At 54.5% G+C, this 20669-nt stretch overlaps 1 protein-coding gene, 2 long non-coding RNA genes, 1 other non-coding gene and 1 pseudogene across 6 annotated transcripts; 4 read left to right on the top strand and 1 right to left on the bottom strand.

The window, feature by feature from the left end:
• The first annotated feature begins 6907 nt into the window (after nt 1–6907).
• On the top strand, nt 6908–7085 carry LOC117606377 (U2 spliceosomal RNA; annotated as a pseudogene).
• Nucleotides 7086–13961: 6876 nt separating this feature from the next.
• LOC143305378 (U2 spliceosomal RNA) lies at nt 13962–14154 on the top strand. Its single transcript, XR_013062255.1, has one exon. It is a non-coding gene; the product is annotated as a U2 spliceosomal RNA (small nuclear RNA).
• A 964-nt stretch (nt 14155–15118) lies between these two features.
• On the top strand, nt 15119–16249 carry LOC143305297 (uncharacterized). The gene is made up of 4 exons (XR_013062162.1): nt 15119–15416; nt 15485–15704; nt 15780–16007; nt 16113–16249. It is a non-coding gene; the product is annotated as an uncharacterized LOC143305297 (long non-coding RNA).
• A 195-nt stretch (nt 16250–16444) lies between these two features.
• LOC143305260 (uncharacterized) lies at nt 16445–17590 on the top strand. 3 transcript variants are annotated; one of them, XR_013062130.1, is made up of 4 exons: nt 16445–16758; nt 16916–17076; nt 17149–17288; nt 17399–17590. It is a non-coding gene; the product is annotated as an uncharacterized LOC143305260 (long non-coding RNA). The 3 variants fall into 3 exon arrangements; XR_013062129.1 differs by having other exon boundaries at nt 17378–17590; XR_013062127.1 differs by having other exon boundaries at nt 17149–17343; nt 17429–17590.
• On the bottom strand, nt 17463–20137 carry LOC117611284 (uncharacterized). The gene is made up of 2 exons (XM_076688456.1): nt 17848–20137; nt 17463–17677 (listed from the first exon to the last, which is right to left on the bottom strand). The coding sequence occupies exons 1-2, from the start codon at nt 20135–20137 to the stop codon at nt 17463–17465; spliced, it is 2505 nt and encodes an 834-aa protein (XP_076544571.1).
• Between the last annotated feature and the right edge of the window lie 532 nt (nt 20138–20669).

The following is a 20669-nucleotide window of genomic DNA, read 5'->3' as shown; positions in this document are numbered from 1 at the left end:
CTACTCTAAACACATTGCATTCTTCTTTCTTTCTAATATTCTGACTCCTCTTTTCTATTCTAGTCTAGTGCTTTTTTTTATTTTCTTTTATCCGCGATCGCGCTCGCGTTGGCTTTTCCAACGGCGGTGCGACTCGCTCAGCACAGCGGCGACTGACTGCGCGGTAAGTGGAGCTTGGGAATCTGGTGGTGGTTTTTCGTAGTGTAGCGTTACTGTAGAGTGGTGCCACCTGGAGCAGGCAAAGCGCTGTCGACTCCAGGCGGACTGTTTCGATACATCGAAACCCTTTCGCGCCGTATCCGATTCCGGTGCGGCTTTGCTCGCGTTTGTTTTGTTTTGATTCTATGTTTAGCTGTTATCCGTGAGAACGCTGGTCGTTTAAACCGATAACAGCTGTTGTTCCACTAACCGACTTTCCGAAATCCACTTTTTGCTGTAGTTTTTGTGCTCCCGTATAGGCTAAATATAGATATTTAGACCGTTACGGGTAGACTTTATTCCATTATTCTAGCTATTTAGCTAGAAATTTTTCTATTTGCAGTAGAGTAATTAGCTTTTCTCCGATCAATTATCGAGGTACACGGGTCCCTTTACAACTTGTGTAACTCGATATCCACAGTTTAGTCCCCTGTGTGCGGTAATTTGCAGATTTAATTTGCAAATTATCGCGGAGAGCGACTCGCACGGTCGTCTTTTCGTTTCGTTCGTTTTTGTTTCTTCTATTTTATGATCTGATCGAATCTAGTCACTAGATTAAGGCTTTTTTGTTTTTTTATTTTTTTATCTATTTTTTATTTTTTTATTTTTATTCTATCTATTCTATTTTTAACTTATTCTGACTTTACTTTCTTTTATTTATTTTTGTGACATATATACCTATTAGCTAGGTATATATCTCCGTCCTATTTTTTTTTGTGATTTTATTTCTCATTTTACTTTCTTCAGTTTATTTTATTTACTTATTCTTTAGCACTAGGTTTTAATTATTGACTGGGGAGTCCCTGCATTTTGCATTTTGTATTAGTATTTACTGTTCTATTTTATCCTATTGACCATTCTATTTATTGATTTATTTATTTATTTTATCATATATCTTAATATGACTTCGACGACGAACCCCCAGCCGAGCTGCACCGCCCGGGGTAACGAAGTTATCATCACCTTCCCCCCTCCTGAAACCTTCCCATGCCCCTTCTGCAATGAAGGGGCACCTCCATCCCGAATGAAGGTGGCCGTGTACCAGCGGCACGAGGACTTAGGCAAACACCTGCGCCTCCACCACCATGGCGCCAGCAGAAGGTGGGTCTGCGGGGTCTGCTTCTTCACCGACGACAGCGCTTATGCGCTGAAGAAGGTGAGGAAGCACCACGCAGACTCCCATGCAAATAATGCGATGCCTCGTGCCGCTGGGGCGCGGACATCTGCCCCCGCGGGAAGGGTTAGCGGCGGTGCACCATCGGCTGGGGGAGATTCAGCCGAGGAGCGACCCACCGACGCGGCGATAGCCGAAATGACGCAGAGGCCCTCTCCGTCCCCGATGGAAGCGGCAGGGACCACCACGGGTGGAGGCGCGCTAACGCGCGCCGCTAAAACTACCCGAACCAACTCCCGGACCACCGTGGCTGGCAAAACTAAGACGGCGCCGAAAAAGAAGCCTACGATCACTGCTTCGGTGACGGGGAGAAATCTTCTGACGGGCTGGGCCATAAAGAAAACTGCGACAGCGACGACGATAACGACCACGAGAAGGAGCGGGACGCCGTCCAGCCCCGTTGATGGACGACCTCCACCCGCGGGGAGTCCCGCCACCCCGCCGACCATTGACCTTACTACACCACCAGCGGGGACCGGCGCCGCTAAAAGGACCAGCGGCGGGCCAGCGTCAATGAGGAGGCCAAGTGGGGGAGGAACTTCCACCCTAACCCCCCCACTAAAAGAGAAAGAGAAGAGCCCGGGTATGAATAGAAGGAGCACCCGGGCCACAACGGAGCCTCCTCAACCTGGCCCGCCCCAACGAATCATCACCGCTACAAGGAAGGTGACCCCCGCCGTCACGTATGCTGAAGTGACCAGGGGCACGTCGACCGCCACTACAACGATGACCACAAGGAGGATGGCACGGGCAACCTCCCTCCCGCCCGTGCCGAAGCAAGGGGAAGTCGGGGGTGCATCCACCACCCAAGCGCCCCCCACTAGGACAGTGGCGACGACGTGCACCTTTGCGACGGCGGGGACCCTGACCCTGACGACGACCTCGGTTTACAGCAAACCGGTGGCCGTCGTCACCGTCGCTACAAGGAGGAGTGGGGGGGGATCCTCACCGAGGGGGCTCAAGAAAAGGATTCAGCAAGACACGGTGCTCCTGGAGTCCGCGCCGACGACCAGGGCGCGGGCTGCCAGGGCGACCACGGAGCCCCCTCGGACCCTCCCCAGGACAAGACAACAAGCGAAGCTGAGGAGGAGCCCACCACCTTCGACGGGCTCCGCGACGGTGAACGACGTGGCCACCTCAAGGACACCGGAGGAGCGCCCTGAAATAAGGAGGAGCACCCGGGCGAAAACTCTATCGCCCGGGTCGACGAAAGAGAAGAGGAGGGGGGACGGACCTACCACCCTACCGTCCCCCACTACAGGGCGCTTCGGGGGGAGGTTGATCCTCCCAGCTATTGCCGAGGCGTCGCCAGCGGTCACTGCGGCGCCGGAAACGGAAACGGAAAAGGAAATGGAAAAGGAAAAGGTGAAGGAAAGAAGATTAGGAGATGAAGAGGATGTGAGGGACTGGCGGGACGTCACGCCGCGGAACACGAGGAGAAGGGCTGGGCGGCAGGAAGAGGAGAGAGTCTTGACGACCCCGTCACCGAAGACGCCGGCGCGGCAGCCACGGCAACAACTTGAACGGGAAGAGGAAGTGGTCCGGGAGCCACCCGTGGTAAGGACCCCTACGGGGGTGGAGCAGGGGCCTCGTAGCAGGCCACTGACTATCGATAGGGCTACTAGTCCTATCGATTTTAACAATAACTCTAGTCAATGTAATTGTGATCGTCCTAGAATAAATAATGTCGCCAGCAGTGTGACTAATTGCCCCGGGTCAAACCGGGGCTCTGTTTTCAGCATGAATGGGCAGAGCAGGAGGGGCCGAGGGGGCACCAGTAACATGAGAACCCGCGAACCGAATACAAGAGGAGTACCCCCCAGAGGTCGGGCCCCACAGACGCCCGCGACGCACCGGCGAGGGAGAGTGACCCCCCCGCCTTCACCTGAGCGCCGGGGATCCCGGAGAGGGCGCGACCCGCATCGGGACACACGGCTCCCTGATGCCGTCCCACACGCCGGCCGACCTGACGAACCAACCCGCGGTGCCGATCGACCCGAAGTGCTCCGTAGGAGCACGAGGGCAGCGATAGGCATCGAAAGGGTGAGTCTCGTTGAGGAAGCCGAAACGGTGGCGACGCTTCAGGCGCTGGAGGACTTCGCTGCGAAAGTGGCGGAGTTCTTCGTTAAGCATCGGGCTGTGGATACCGAGCGGGCCGCAAATTCAGCCACCAGTGGGAGGGGTGGCCGGCCACAAGCGGCTGCGGGGAGAGAGGGTGGGTCTCGCCGTCCGAGGGACAGCTCGACGACGACCGGTACTCCTACCAACCGCGAGGAATATGTTCGAGAGGCGACGCGCATTCAGCGCTTGTTCCGTGCGAACCGGAAGCGTGCGGTGCGGGAGGTCCTGAAAGGGTCCTCCCCACACTGTGAAGTGTCGAAGGACGTAGTCCAGCGACACTTCACAGAAATGTACGCTCCTCGGGATCGTGCGGGGCCCCTCCCGACTATCCATTACGAGACAGCACAGGAATGTGACGCTCTGGTGTCGGCATGTACGGCCGCCGAGGTGAGTCGCCGCCTGGACCGGATGAAGAAATCTTCTCCGGGTCCCGACGGCGTAACCTACGGTGATTTGCGCGATGTCGACCCAGGCGCCACGCTCTTAACGGCGTTGTTTAACGCCTGTCTCAAGATGGAGCATATTCCGCGCGTCTGGAAGGAGTCCAACACCGTTCTTGTTCATAAGAAGGGTGACCGGGATGACTTGTCGAACTGGAGACCTCTCGCGATGGGCGATACCCTGCCCAAACTCTTCGCCGCTGTAATGGCCGACCGCCTCACTCACTGGGCCGTACTTAACCGACGGCTCTCACGAGGCCAAAAGGGCTTCCTGCCGTACGAGGGGTGCCTTGAGCATAACTTCGTGCTGCAGGAATGCATCGCCGACGCTCGGAGGAAGAAAGGGGAACTGGTGGTGGCGTGGCTGGATCTTTCCAATGCTTTTGGATCGATCCCGCACGCCACTATCCTGGAGTCGCTCTCCAACGCCGGGGCACCGCGGGCGATCACAAATATCGTCGTCAGTCTGTACACAGACTGTGCGACGAGGGTCCGCACCTCTGAGGGATACACGGAAAAAATCCCCATCCAATCAGGGGTAAAACAGGGATGCCCCCTCAGCCCCATCCTGTTCAATCTTGCAATTGAGCCCCTACTCCGCGTGGCCGAGGAATCGACCGGTGGCTATGAGATCGCGGGTGAAACGGTCGAGGAGCTCGCCTACGCGGATGACCTCACACTGCTGGCGACATACGAGGAGGAGATGAGGGATATGCTGCACAACGTTGAAGTTACTGCCAGCAACTTGGGTCTCGCCTTCAACGCGAAGAAATGTGCTACTCTACATTTACGAGGCCGGGACGACGTACTGGACACCGTGTACTGTATCCAGGAGGAACCCGTTCCGGCTCTGGGAAAAGGTGAGCCCTACCAGCATCTAGGGGTCCCAACCGGGGTTCAGCTCGATCAGCCGCCCTACACCACGATCCGTGGCGTGTTAGAGGACCTGGGCGCGGTGGACCAGTCACTGCTCGCCCCCTGGCAGAAGATCGAGACGGTGGCGACATTTATTGTCCCCCGTCTCGATTTCCTGCTTAGGGGAGCCAACATGCGACGAATGGCCCTGTCGGAGCTCGACAAGGCTATCAAGCGGACGGTCAAGCTATGGCTTAACCTGCCCCAGCGGGCTAGCCCGGAGGTGGTCCACATTCCCCCGTCACTGGGAGGGTGTGGACTCCCTCCGATAGCCGACCTCGCGGAGGTTACGGCCGTGGCTCACGCATTCAGGATGCTGAATGCGGGTGACACGGTCGTGGCTAACATCGCGAGGTACTCGCTGGAAGCTGCCGCGAGCGAGAAGCTTTGCCGGGCTCCGACTGGTCGGGATCTTGCCCAGTACCTGTCGGGCTCTTTGGCCGGGGACTGGTCAAGACCAACGACGGGTCGTTCGTCGTTTTGGTCGAGGGTGCGATCCGCTGCGCTGAGGTCTGGAGCGCGTCTCGGTTTTCGCTGGGAGTGGTGCGATGATCGGGCTGAGCTCGCGGTTGTGATGGAGTCCCGAAATGGACGTCGGGTGGTCGTGCCGCCTCAAGCCAAGGCACACGTCATCACCAGGATGAGGGCCGCGGTGACGGAGCACTACCTGTCCTCGCTTCTTCGGAAGCCGGACCAAGGAAAGGCTTTCCAGGCAACCACCCAACATGCGGCGAGCAATCGCTTCATGAGGGGTGGTGCGTTTATCCGCTTCGCTGATTGGAGGTTTATTCATCGCGCCCGCCTCGACGTGCTCCCGTTAAACGGAGCCCGTCGATGGGGGAGCGATGATAAGCGCTGCAGGCGATGCGGATACACGCTGGAAAGCCTTCCTCATGTGCTCTGCCACTGCGGCCCTCATTCTGCCGCCAGGCAGAGACGGCACGACAACCTCGTCTCGAGGTTGAGTAGGGCGATCCGGCTCCCTGGTGAGATCCGGGTCAACAGGCGTATTCCCGGGGCGACAGGAGAGTCCGCGGCGCTTCGCCCGGACATCGTCGTCACGCACGAAGCGTCGAGGACTATAGTACTGGTCGATGTAACCGTGCCCTTCGAAAACACGATGCAGGCCATCGCAGACGCACGCACAGAGAAAATTAATAAATACAAAGATCTCGCAGATTCTCTGAAAGGGCGCGGTTACAGGGTATACTTGGACGCTTTCATTGTGGGCGCCCTGGGCGCCTGGGATCCGGGGAACGAGTTCCTCCTTGAATTACTAAGAATATCGCCGCGATACGCTTCTTTAATGCGTAAACTAATGATAGCTGAGACAATCGCGTGGTCCCGAGACATGTACGTTGAGCATGTCTCGGGAATTAGACAGTACACGGTGTCCAGTACTGATAACAATAGAGTCAATTCCGATGAATTGGAAGGCGAGGCCCGTGATTCCGCATCTCCTCCTCGCAGCTGAACACCGAGTAAAATGTTTACAACATATCTGGCTTCTTTTCTAGCTACTCTTTCTTTTTCTTTCTTTTCTTTCTTCGCTTGCTGATTCTTTAATCTATAATACTGTATTCTATCCTCTCCATAGCTAAATCTTTACTCGGTGTCTATGTGTTGTCTTCTCCCTCTGCACCCATTCTTCGTATGCATATGCATGGCTATGCTTAATCTCTAGTCATGCCTATACCTGCTCTATATTTATATGCAAGCTTATATTTACACCTTATATATGCATTTATTCTTATATCTATATCTATATCTATGTTTATTTTCATATTTTCATATAGGTCTATCTATGCTCGAAAATAGATCTATCATTACATCTAGCGCATAGTACTTAAGAACTACATTAAAAAGAAGATCTCCTCGGGCTATTAGTCCCTTCTTTATAATACTCGAATGGTGACTTTTATAATATATTATGAACGCGACGTATGCAATGGGAGAATGTTCCCGCTGCATTAGAATATCCCACTATATCATACCACCTGAAGGGCTACGCCCAAGACTGCTGTAAGAACATCCCTCAGGGACAAGTCCCTGGGGAAACATCAAATGTTAAAATAAAGCGCTTTATCTGTTCTTATCAGCTTAATATCTGATACACTCCCCATTGGGGAGTCAGAATATTAATCTCATTTTTGAAAACGGTCGGATTTCGGAGCTTGCTCCGACTCCGACACGGGTCGCACCTGTATTGCATTACCGCAGGACGCGGCCCACACATACTACTATAAACATATTTTCTTTTCTATTTCTTTCTTTTAAAATATTCTGACTCCTCTTCTCTTTTCCCTAGTCTTTTTTTGTATTTTTATTTTCTTTTATCCGCGATCGCGTTGGCTTTTCCAACGGCGGTGCGACTCGCTCAGCACAGCGGCGACTGACTGCGCGGTAAGTGGAGCTTGGGAGTCTGGTGGTGGTTTTTTGTAGTGTTGCGTACTGTAGAGTGGTGCCACCTGGAGCAGGCAAAGCGCTGTCGACTCCAGGCGGACTGTTTCGATATATCGAAACCCTTTCGCGCCGTATCCGATTCCGGTGCGGCTTTGCTCGCGTTTGCTCTGTTTTGATTCTATGTTTAGCTGTTATCCGTGAGAACGCTGGTCGTTTAAACCGATAACAGCTGTTTGTCCCACTAACCGACTTGCCGAAATCCACTTTTTGCTGTAGTTTTTGTGCTCCCGTATAGGCTAAATATAGACATTTAGACCGTTACGGGTAGACTTTATTCCATTATTCTAGCTATTTAGCTAGAAATTTTTCTATTTGCAGTAGAGTAATTAGCTTTTTTCCGATCAATTATCGAGGTACACGGGTCCCTTTACAACTTGTGTAACTCGATATCCACAGTTTAGTCCCCTGTGTGCGGTAATCTGCAGATTTAATTTGCAAATTATCGCGGAGAGCGACTCGCACGGTCGTCCTTTCGTTTCGTTCGTTTTTGCTTCTTTTATTTTTCGATCTAATCTAGTCACTAGATTAAGGTTTTTATCTTTTATTTCTTTTTTATTTATTTTGATTTTACTTTTGTTTTATTTATTTTCTTTTATTTTATTTTTATCTTCGCGACGTATATACCTATCATTTAGGTATATATTCCCGTTTTATTCCTCGATTTTAGTTCTCTTTCTTTTATCTTATTTTACTTCTTTACTTTATTTTACCTATTTATTCTCTAGCACTAGGTTTTAACCACTGACTCGGGAGTCCCTGCATTTTATATTAGTATTTATCGTTCTATTTTACTTAATTGACTATTCTATTTTATTGATTTATTTATTTATTTATTCTATTATATATATATATTAACATGACTTCGACAACGAACCCCCAGCCGAGTTGCACCGCCCGGGGCAACGAAGTCATTATAACCTTCCCCCCACCAGAAACCTTTCCGTGCCCCTTCTGTAATGAAGGGGCACCCCCGTCCCGAATGAGGGTGGCCGTGTACCAGCGGCACGAGGACCTTGGCAAGCATCTGCGTCTCCACCATCATGGCGCTAGCAGAAGGTGGGTCTGCGGGGTATGCTTCTTCACCGACGACAGTGCTTATGCGCTGAAGAAGGTGAGGAAGCACCACGCAGACTCCCATGCGAATAGTGCGGTGCCTCGTGCCGCTGGGACGCGGTCATCTGCCCCAGCGGGGAGAACCAGCGGCGGTGCACTCTCGACTGGGGGGGATTCAGCCGAGGAGCGACCCACCGACGCGGCTATAGCCGAGCTGACGCAGAGGCCCTCTCCGCCCCCGATGAAAGCGGCAGGGACTGCCACGAGTGGAGGCGCGCTAACGCGCGCCGCTAAAGCTGCCCTAACCAACTTCCGGACCACCGTGGCTGCCAAAACAAGGACTGCGCCGAAAAAGAAGCCCACGATCACTGCTTCGGTGACGGGGAGAAATCTTTTGACGGGCTGGGCAATCAAGAAAACTGCGACAGCGACAACGACGACCATCAGAAAGAGCGGGACGCCGTCTAGCCCCGCCGATGGACGACCTCCGTCTACGGGGAGTCCCGCCACCCCGCCGACCATTGACCTGACTACACCGCCAGCGGGGACCGGCGCCGCTAAGAGGACCAGCGGCGGGCCAGCGTCAATGAGGAGGCCAAGTGGGGGGGTAACCTCCACCCTAACCCCTCCACTAAAAGTGAAGGAAAAGAGCCCGGGGACGAAGATAAGGAGCACCCGGGCCACAACGGAGCCTCCTCAACCTGGCCCGCCCCAACGAACCATCACCGCTGCAAGGAAGGTGACCCCCGCCGTCACGTATGCAGAAGTGACTAGGGGCACGTCGACCGTCACTACAACGATGACCACCCGGAGGATGGCACGGGCAACCTCCCTCCCGCCCGTATCGAAACAAGAGGAAGCCGGGGGCGCATCCACCACCCAAGCGCCCCCCACCAGGCCAGTGACGGCGACGTGCACTTTCGCGACGGCGGGGACACTGACCTTAACGACGACCTCGGTTTATAGCAAACCGGTGGCCGTCGTCACCGTCGCCACAAGAAGGAGCGGGGGGGGAGCCTCACCGAGGGGGATCAAGAAAAGGATTCAAGAGGACACGGTGCTCCTGGAGTCCGCGCCGACGACCAGAGCGCGGGCTGCCAGGGCAACCACAGAGCCCCCTCGGACCCCCCCCAGGACAAGACAGGCGACCAAGATGAGGAAGAGCCCACCAACATCCATGGGCTCTGCGACGGTGAACGACGTGGCCACCTCAAGGACACCAGAAGAGCGCCCTGTAACAAGGAGAAGCACCCGGGCGAAAACTCTATCGCCCGGGTCGACACAAGAGAAGACGACGAGGGGGGACGGACCTACCACCCTACCGTCCCCCACTACAGGGCGCCCCGGGAGGAGGTTGATCCTCCCAGCTATAGCCGAGGCGTCGCCAGCGGTCACTGCGGCGCCGGATAAGGAAAAGGATAAAGAAAAGGAAAAGGAGAAGGAAAGAAGACTAGGGGAGGAAGAGGATGTAGGGGGCTGGCGGGACGTCGTGCCGTGGAAAACGAGGAGAAGGGCTGGACGGCAGGAAGAGGAGGGAGTTATGACGACCCCGCCACCGAAGACGCCGACGCGGCAGCCACGGCAACATGTACAAGAAGAGGAAGTGGTCCGGGAGCCACTCGTGGTAAGGACCCCTACGGGGGCAAAACAGGGGCCTCCAAGCAGGCCACTGACTATCGATAGGGCTACTAGTCCTATCGATTTTAACAATAATTCTAGTCAATGTGATTGTGATCGTCCTAGAATAAGTAACGTCGCCAGCAGTGTGACTAATTGCCCCGGGTCAAACCGGGGCTCTGTTTTCAGCACGAATGGGCAGAGCAGGAGGGGCCGAGGGGGAACCAGTAACACGAGAACCCGCGAACAGATTACAGGAGGAGTACCCCCCAGAGGTCGGGCCCCACGGACGCCCGCGACGCACCGGCGAGGGACAGTGACCCCCCCGCCTTCACCTGAGCGCCGGGGATCCCGGAGAGGGCGCGACCCGCATCGGGACACACGGCTCCCTGATGCCGTCCCACACGCCGGCCGACCCGACGAACCAACCCGCGGTGCCGACCGACCCGAAGTGCTCCGTAGGAGCACGAGGGCAGCGATAGGCATCGAAAGGGCAGGTCTCGTTGAGGAAGCTGAAACGGTGGCGACGCTTCAGGCGCTGGAGGACTTCGCTGCGAAAGTGGCGGAGTTCTTCGTTAAGCATCGGGCCGTGGATACCGAGCGGGCCGCAAATTCAGCCACCAGTGGGAGGGGTGGCCGGCCACAAGCGGTTGCGAGGAGGGAGGGTGAGTCTCGCCGTCCGAGGGACAGCTCGACGACGACCGGTACTCCTACCAACCGCGAGGAATATGTTCGGGTGGCGACGCGCATCCAGCGCTTGTTCCGTGCGAACCGGAAGCGTGCGGTGCGGGAGGTCCTGAAAGGGTCCTCCCCACACTGTGAAGTGTCGAAGGACGTAGTCCAGCGACACTTCACAGAAATGTACGCTCCTCGGAATCGTGCGGGGCCCCTCCCGACTATCCATTACGAGACAGCACAGGAATGTGACGCTCTGGTGTCGGCATGTACGGCCGCCGAGGTGAGTCGCCGCCTGGACCGGATGAAGAAATCTTCTCCGGGTCCCGACGGCGTAACCTACGGTGATTTGCGCGATGTCGACCCAGGCGCCACGCTCTTAACGGCGTTGTTTAACGCCTGTCTCAAGATGGAGCATATTCCGCGCGTCTGGAAGGAGTCCAACACCGTTCTTATTCATAAGAAGGGTGACCGGGATGACTTGTCGAACTGGAGACCTCTCGCGATGGGCGATACCCTGCCCAAACTCTTCGCCGCTGTAATGGCCGACCGCCTCACTCACTGCGCCGTACTTAACCGACGGCTCTCACGAGGCCAAAAGGGCTTCCTGCCGTACGAGGGGTGCCTTGAGCACAACTTCGTGCTGCAGGAATGCATCGCCGACGCTCGGAGGAAGAAGGGGGAACTGGTGGTGGCGTGGCTGGATCTTTCCAATGCCTTTGGATCGATCCCGCACGCCACTATCTTGGAGTCGCTCTCCAACGCCGGAGCACCGCGGGCGATCACAAATATCGTCGCCAGTCTGTACACAGACTGTGCGACGAGGGTCCGCACCTCTGAGGGATACACGGAAAAAATCCCCATCCAATCAGGGGTAAAACAGGGATGCCCCCTCAGCCCCATCCTGTTCAATCTTGCAATTGAGCCCCTACTCCGCGTGGCCGAGGAATCGACCGGTGGCTATGAGATCGCGGGTGAAACGGTCGAGGAGCTCGCCTACGCGGATGACCTCACACTGCTGGCGACATACGAGGAGGAGATGAGGGATATGCTGCACAACGTTGAAGTTACTGCCAGCAACTTGGGTCTCGCCTTCAACGCGAAGAAATGTGCTACTCTACATTTACGAGGCCGGGACGACGTACTGGACACCGTGTACTGTATCCAGGAGGAACCCGTTCCGGCTCTGGGAAAAGGTGAGCCCTACCAGCATCTAGGGGTCCCAACCGGGGTTCAGCTCGATCAGACGCCCTACACCACGATCCGTGGCGTGTTAGAGGACCTGGGCGCGGTGGACCAGTCACTGCTCGCCCCCTGGCAGAAGATCGAGACGGTGGCGACATTCATTGTCCCCCGTCTCGATTTCCTGCTTAGGGGAGCCAACATGCGACGAATGGCCCTGTCGGAGCTCGACAAGGCTATCAAGCGGACGGTCAAGCTATGGCTTAACCTGCCCCAGCGGGCTAGCCCGGAGGTGGTCCACATTCCCCCGTCACTGGGAGGGTGTGGACTCCCTCCGATAGCCGACCTCGCGGAGGTTACGGCCGTGGCTCACGCATTCAGGATGCTGAATGCGGGTGACACGGTCGTGGCTAACATCGCGAGGTACTCGCTGGAAGCTGCCGCGAGCGAGAAGCTTTGCCGGGCTCCGACTGGTCGGGATCTTGCCCAGTACCTGTCGGGCTCTTTGGCCGGGGACTGGTCAAGACCAACGACGGGTCGTTCGTCGTTTTGGTCGAGGGTGCGATCCGCTGCGCTGAGGTCTGGAGCGCGTCTCGGTTTTCGCTGGGAGTGGTGCGATGATCGAGCTGAGCTCGCGGTTGTGATGGAGTCCCGAAATGGACGTCGGGTGGTCGTGCCGCCTCAAGCCAAGGCACACGTCATCACCAGGATGAGGGCCGCAGTGACGGAGCACTACCTGTCCTCGCTTCTTCGGAAGCCGGACCAAGGAAAGGCTTTCCAGGCAACCACCCAACATGCGGCGAGCAATCGCTTCATGAGGGGTGGTGCGTTTATCCGCTTCGCTGATTGGAGGTTTATTCATCGCGCCCGCCTCGACGTGCTCCCGTTAAACGGAGCCCGTCGATGGGGGAGCGATGATAAGCGCTGCAGGCGATGCGGATACACGCTGGAAAGCCTTCCTCATGTGCTCTGCCACTGCGGCCCTCATTCTGCCGCCAGGCAGAGACGGCACGACAACCTCGTCTCGAGGTTGAGTAGGGCGATCCGGCTCCCTGGTGAGATCCGGGTCAACAGGCGTATTCCCGGGGCGACTGGAGAGTCCACGGCGCTTCGCCCGGACATCGTCGTCACGCACGAAGCGTCGAGGACTATAGTACTGGTCGATGTAACCGTGCCCTTCGAAAACACGATGCAGGCCATCGCAGACGCACGCACAGAGAAAATTAATAAATACAAAGATCTCGCAGATTCTCTGAAAGGGCGCGGTTACAAAGTTTATTTAGATGCATTTATCGTTGGCGCCCTGGGCGCCTGGGATCCGGGGAACGAGTTCCTCCTTGAATTACTAAGAATATCGCCGCGATACGCTTCTTTAATGCGTAAACTAATGATAGCTGAGACAATCGCGTGGTCCCGAGACATGTACGTTGAGCATGTCTCGGGAATTAGACAGTACACGGTGTCCAGTACTGAGTACCATAATGACAATAACAGGGGCAACGTCGACGAAATGGAAGGCGAGGCCCGCGTACCCTCATCTCCTCCTCAGGCATGAACACCGAGAGTAAAGTACACGTAATATGCTTGTTTCTCTTTTTCTCTTCTTTTCGTTCTCCTTTCTTTTTTTTTTTTTCTTCATTATTTCATTCTTCTTCTTCTGTTTTGCCAACCCACCTAGCCCAGGCTCTACTCGGTGTTCTATATGCTACTTCTCCTTACTCTACTTGCGCTATTTCTGTTTTTACTGTCTTCTTTTACTTATGCTCATGGCTGGATCTAATAATTTTCTAGTCATATCTATATCTATTTAATAACTATACTCGTAATCTACGCGTATATCTATACTATATTTATGCTATACGTGTGCATCAATACCTATATTTACATTTATTACTATTTATATTTATTCTCATGCACTTGCACACAACTAATAACTACTTTAAAAGAAGACATAAGCGGGCCAATAGCTCCTTCTTTTTAATATTTAAATGGCGAACCTCGCTCGATACGATAAACGCGACGCATGCAACGGGAAAATGTACCCGCTGCACTAGATTATTTTTTTCTGCCTATTGTTTCTGAAGGGCTACGCCCTAGACTGATGTATATATACCCCCCAGAGGTTCGCCTCTGGGGAAACATTAATTGTTAAAATAAAGCGCTATCTGTTCTTATCAGCTTAATATCTGATACACTCCCCATTGGGGAGTCAGAATATTAATCTCATTTTTGAAAACGGTCGGATTTCGGAGCTTGCTCCGACTCCGACACGGGTCGCACCTGTATTGCATTACCGCAGGACGCGGCCCACACATACTACTATAAACATACTGTTTGATCGTTTCGCCCCTTAACCGGGAAAGGGGTTAGAGAACGGATTTGGCAGAAAGTTTTTGCCGGTGCGCGACCTTGCCGAAGCGATATCTTCCGATGGAGCAACCGCGTATAGAAAAGGGTGCGAAGTGATCACGCAGGATCTTTGATTCTGAGAATTGTATTTGAATAAAGCGAAATCCAAAGAAAAGTTTAACAGTTCTTGCCAACCGAAGCAGATTGTTCGAATTTCTGCTAAACTTGTACGCTAAGCCGAGTATATAAGAAAAGCAAGTATGCGGCGGCATATTTATATTATGGTTCCCTCGTCCCCGTCGTCGCCCGCCGGTCTGGCAGCCCAGTCGGCTCGCTACGTCGGCCAACGGAGCGAGAGAGATGGCTGGAGGCCGGCGGAACGAACAGCAGAGACGAAGGAAGCGATCTAGAAATTTCTAGATGACTCGTTCGACGCTCGAACATACCGCCCGCCTTCTTTGGACGGCAAAGAAGCAGAAAGCAAGAAGCACTCATGCATCAAACAAATCCATTCATAAAGCTAACCTTAATGTGAACCGTAAAGTTACGTGCATCAAACCGTTGAACACAGTGCTAGGTGCATAAAAATTAAAGACTTACAACTAACGTAATACAAAGGTAAGTAATTATACTAAAGAACATATATAAGTGATTAAATCGATTCCGGCGTCAAACCGCCCGCCATGACGATATAAATTTTTTCTCCACGCGCGAAACGGAAAATTTACGTGGAAGTAGGTGAAGTGACGTCAGCAGAGGGCACCGGGAGGGGGCACAACTTGACGATTGGTCTGGTGACGGAACCGCTAGTAGTTTTCAAGGTGGCTACTCTTACTCGTCCATCTGGCCCTGGATGAAGGGCTTCAACCCGGCCCATCGGCCATTTTGCCGGTGGTTGCAACTCGTCGCGTAGTAACACTAGCGTCCCCAGCTTCAGGTTCTCCTTCTGCTGACGCCACTTGGGAAGTTGCTGCAAATGCTGCAGATATTCCCGCCTCCACCTGTGCCAAAAGTGAGAACGTAATGCAGATATTTGTCGCCAGCGCGAAATAAGAGAAATATCATGCGAGTCGGATTCTGGATCCGGAACGATACAAGTGGGTTCACCGATTAAAAAGTGTCCGGGTGTTAATGCCGACAGGTCCGAGGGGTCGTCGGAAAGTGGATGTAGCGGCCGTGAATTTACGCAAGCTTCCACCTGGCACAGAAGCGTCGTCATCTCCTCGAAGGTAAGCGTGGCGTTTTCGACGATTCTTCGCAAATGATGTTTAACCGTTCTAACTCCTGCCTCCCATAGGCCCCCGAAGTGCGGAGCATACGGAGGGATGAAGCTCCAATCCGTGCCTTCGGCTGCCAGCGAAGCTGCGGCGTTTAGGTAGAAGGCGGAAGCGCCGCGGAACATGTTGCGCAACTCCCGGTCCGCTCCGTGGAAGACGGTCCCATTATCGCTCAACATCGTGGCGCAGCGGCCTCGGCGACTGATGAACCTGCGAAAAGCGGCTAGGAATGAGGCAGAGGTAAGATCTGAGACAGCTTCCAGATGAATCGCGCGAGTACTAAGGCAAATGAACAGCGCTATATATCCCTTGTAGGATTTGTGTCCTCTTCCTGGTGATGTTCGCAGCTTCACCGGTCCTGCGTAGTCCACTCCCGTAGAAAGGAAGGGTCGGCGGGGAGTGATGCGCTCGATCGGTAAGGGGCCCATCAACTGCGTGGTCGGCCTTCCACTGTAGCGAGCACATTTTACGCACCCCTTAATGACGTCTCGCACTAGAGAGCGGCCATGGATGATCCAGTAGCGTCGCGCCAGCAGGCTCCTGGTGAGTTGTGGTCCTCCGTGTAAAGTACGGAGATGGGCATCTCGCACCAAAAGAGTAGCCAACGGATTTTTCTTCCCGATGATGTAAGGGTGCCTCTCATTATAGGGAAGGGAGGCTTGGTCCAGGCGGCCTCCGACGCGTAGCAGCCCTTGGTCATCCAGGAAGGGCCTCAAGGCGATGAGGGTCGACGATCGCCGTACCTCTTTGTGCTGCCGGAGCTGGTCGACCTCTGCGTGGAAGTTGGACTTCTGTGCTAGGCCGATAGCGATCCGCAGAGCAGCGTCTCGCTCCGAAGCCCGGATGAACCCGGTTTCGGTGGTCAGCTTCCTTGTAAGTCGATGAAATCTAAAGCAGAGAGCAATAACGGCAGTTAGGCGTGTCAAGCTTGAAAACCTTGTTAAGAGATCGTCCTCCTCGTTTTCCTTTGCTAGGTAGATTTGTACTCGGCCCTGCTCCAAGTCGGCCTCCTCAACCTTTCCTAGTGGTGATGCAGGCCACTGATCGGGGGGGTTGATGAGCCAGGAGGGTCCCCTCCACCAAAGCTGCGACGATAGGAGCTCCGACGGCGTTATCCCTCTTGTTGCCAAGTCCGCAGGGTTGTGTTTGGTAGCCACGTGTCTCCAATTTTGAGGCGGAACATTGGACTGCACAGTGGCTACTCTGTGAGCAACAAACGGCTTCCAGGTCGAGGCATGCCCTCGGATCCAGTGGAGGGTAACGCTAGAGTCCGTCCAAGCCGTGATGGTTGCTGGTACGTTCAATCCCCTTTGTACTTCCGCAATTAATTTGGAAAGAAGCACGGCGCCGCATAATTCCAGGCGTGGTATGCTAACGGCTTTGACCGGAGCGACCTTGGTTTTTGCCACAAGCAGTGTGGTCACGCTGACTTCTCCCTTGGACACTCGCAGGTAGACGACGGCTGCATAAGCTCGCTGGGAGGCATCGCAGAACCCGTGCAGATCCAGTTGCGCCGAGTCTGCTGAGTAGTTCGTCCAGCGAGGAATGGCCAAAGCATCGAGTTGGCTCAGCGTCGTCCGGAAGGTTTTCCATGCGGAAAGCAGTTGGTCAGGTAAGTCCTCATCCCACTCTGCGCCAATTATCCAGAGGTCCTGCATGAGAATCTTTGCGAAAATTAAAACAGGGGCCGCCCATCCCAAGGGGTCGAAGAGACTGGCTACTTCCGAGAGGATACGCCTTTTTGTGTATCGGGAGGGCTCTTTGAGGGGTGGAAGGACACGCAAGGAGAAGGTGTCCGTGGTTGGCCTCCAGACGACTCCCAAGGTACTGACTCCAGTGTGGTCCTGGAACACGCAGGCTTGACTTTCTTCCGCTTCCTGTAAGCTCGGCTTATTCGATGCCCATTTACTCAGATCGAAGCCTCCCGATTGCAGGATGGAGATGACCTGTCGTCGTAATTCCAGAGCTGCTTCCTCGTCGTCGGCTCCGGCAAGGATATCATCCACATACGAATGCCGACGAATTGCGACCGCTCCCAGCGGAAAACGCTCCTCTTCGTCTGCCGCTAGTTGGACCAACACCCGCAGCGCAAGGAAGGGCGCGCAGGCTGTGCCATAGGTGACGGTCTTGAGCCTGAAGTCTTGTACAGGTTGATCGGGTCTGGAGCGCCAAAGTATCCTGGTCCAGTCTGCGTCCGCCGGGTCTACTCGAATCTGCCGAAACATTTTAACAATATCCGAGGTAAATACTACTCGAAAAAGGCGCCATCGTGTTAAAATCATCCAGAGGTCTGACTGTAGTTTCGGTCCAGACAGCAGGCAGTCGTTGAGAGAGGATCCCGTGGCGGTGCGAAAGGAGGCATTGAAGACGACCCTGATTTTGCCAGTAGGGTCGTATCGCTTCGCCACAGCATGGTGCGGTAGATAGTAGGCTGGATCCTGAACCGCAGATTCCGGTACCGCCTCCATGTGACTCAAGGCCGCGTACTCGTCCATGAACTGCGAGTACTTGTCTCGCCAGGCTTCGTTGGACGCCAACTTGCGCTCACAGCTGAGCAGCAGCTTTAGCGCCGTCGATCTGCTGGGCTTCAGGGCGAGGCTTGGATCCAATTTGAAAGGTAGGTGCACCGAGTAGCGGCCTGTTTCGTCCCGATAGTGCGTCTCTCGAAAGTGCCGCTCACATTCTCGGTCCTCGGGTGATAACGGGGGCTGTTCGTGTAGCTCCTCGAGCTCCCAAAAGCGCCGAAGCAGCCTATTCGTTGAGTCGTCCGTTTGGCAATGAAGGCTGTGGACGACTGCCTTGCTGCTAGGTCCTTTGGCATCAGAGACAGGGCCCATCAGTACCCACCCAAGAGGCGTACGCCGCGCCGTTGGGGTACCCATCGGTCCAACCCTCGACTCGTCCTGTAACAAAACTCCACAAATATCAGCTCCTAGGATCAAGTCAACACGAGAGGGTACTCCATATTCAGGATCGGCGAGAACCACTCCTTGAAGGTGCGGCCAAGACTGTGGTTGCACTGCTCGAGCTGGGAGCAACGCCGTCAGTTTCCGCAGCACCAACGCACGAACCGACAAGTGAAAGCTGGGGTCCAGACGAGAGCGCAAAGAAAAGGAAACTTCGCTTTTCGCCAGTCCACTCTCATTCTCCTGTACTCCTGAGATGGCGACGCTAACCGCCCGCCGTGGCAAACGGAGCGCTTGAGCTACCCAACCCGATACCAGCGACGTGTCCGAACCGGTGTCTAGCAGGGCTCTGACCTCTAGGTGTTCCCCTGATGGTGCCTCCACCCTCACCTTGGCCGTTGCTAAGAGCGCGGCGGGTCGAGTGGTAGCTGAACAGGCGAAGGAGGCAGCTACGTTTTTTTCTTCGATGTCGGAAAAAACCGCTGGCGGTGGAGATGTTGGAGCGTCTCCTTTGGCCGTGGGTGCACTCTTAGCGGGACTCGCCATCGCATCATGGAGGAGCGTGTGGTGCTTGTTGCCGCACGCTAAGCAGACTTGGCTGGATGGGCACTTGTTCGAGTCGTGGCCAACAGTCAAGCAGTTAAAACACGCCTGTAGTTGTTGCGCTCGCTCCTTCCGGCGCCGTGGTGGGAGCGCCTTTAGCTTAGAACAATAAGCAAAGTTATGATTTCCTGCACACGAGGGGCACTTACGGGGGGCGGGACTCTTAGCCGATGCAGCTAAGACTGCGACATTAGACCGTTTTACAGACGCCTCCTTTTTTGTTTTAGCCAGGGCACCTTTGGTTGTTGCGGGATGCAACACGGGGTCGGCCGCCTGAGCAGCATCCAGCGCTTGGATGCGATTTTCTAGGAAAAGAGAAAGCTGTCGGAACGACGGGATGTCACGACTATCAGCAAGAGAGGTTTCCCAGGCCAGGTGGGTGGTTTTGTCCAATTTTTGGCTTAAGAAATAAACAAACCACTCATCCCATTGAGGTACCGGTTTGTTTAGCGCCGTGTACGCCCTGATCGATTGTCTGAATGTATCTAACAGCCTTTTCAATTCCGCGGCAGACTGCTGTTGCGCGGGAGGGCAGGAGAGAAGAGCCCGGTGGTGCGAGAAAGACAGAAGACGCAAATTCCCGTACCGCTGCTCCAGATCCTCCCAGGCTCCTTGGTATCCAGCATCGGTGATTGGCGTATTTTGGATGACCTCCGCCGCTTCCCCGGTCAAGGCCGTCTTCAGGTACAGCAATTTCTGTACATCTGGAAGATTGGGAACGCTGTGAACGAGGCTCCGGAAAAGATCTCGGAAACTCTCCCACTGCAGGGGGTCTCCCGAGAAGGTAGGTAATTGTATCTTTGGCAATTGCGGCTTTGCCGGCGGGTCTGGAGGCGCTTGTACTCCACACGAGGGACCCGCATTCGCGAGGTCCTCTTGGTACTGCGCCATCTGAGCCGCGACCTGAAGATAAGCTTCTTCGATGGTAGAAAAGCGGTCTTGGTCTACGTAAGCACTGTCCTCGGCTTCTTTGAATCGCAACAGTTGACGGTGACCATTTAAAAACGCATCCCAATATCGCTCAAGGAGACCTGTACGCTGTTCCAAAACTGCCCGCGTAATTTTTTCCCTACCCAATTTACAAAGGTTAGTCCAAAACCGTTGGATCCAACGTCCGAGTTCCTCCTGTTCCCGTAAAATATCCACGTATTCAGTCGAAGGCATCGTAATTCTTCCCTTTTCAGATCAGGGCGTTTCCGAAAACCGTTAGAAGCACCGACTGTTGACTCGAAGTTCAAGACGTTCCGAAGCATTTACAAACACAGGCTCGACCTCAGGAGACAACGCCCAAGCGGGTGACGTCACGGCAGGACCGTTACGGTAAGAGAAATGATTTAAATAAAGAATGGGACTTATCTTTCTCCCTTTGACTCCCTTTTCCGAGGCCTGGTTGATTTGTTCGTGGAGTCCGGTCTTGAGGCGGCGAGTCAATCCTCCCGCGTTGGAGTCCAGCCGCAATTTCCCAGAAATCGTCACTGGCACCACTCACTCGCGACGTGGAAGAACGTTCGTTGACCGCAAAAATCCGGCTCGAAGGACCAATGTTTGATCGTTTCGCCCCTTAACCGGGAAAGGGGTTAGGGAACGGATTCGGAAGAAAGTTTTTGCCGGTGCGCGACCGTGCCGAAGCGATACCTTCCGATGGAGCAACCGCGTATAGAAAAGGTGCGAAGTGATCACGGAGGATCTTTGATTC

This window comes from Osmia lignaria, chromosome 1, assembly GCF_051020975.1.
Source record: "Osmia lignaria lignaria isolate PbOS001 chromosome 1, iyOsmLign1, whole genome shotgun sequence".
In the NCBI taxonomy this organism is placed as follows: domain Eukaryota; kingdom Metazoa; phylum Arthropoda; class Insecta; order Hymenoptera; family Megachilidae; genus Osmia; species Osmia lignaria.
The sequence above is the reverse complement of the archived record's forward strand: the minus strand, read 5'-3'. Positions and strand labels throughout refer to the sequence as shown.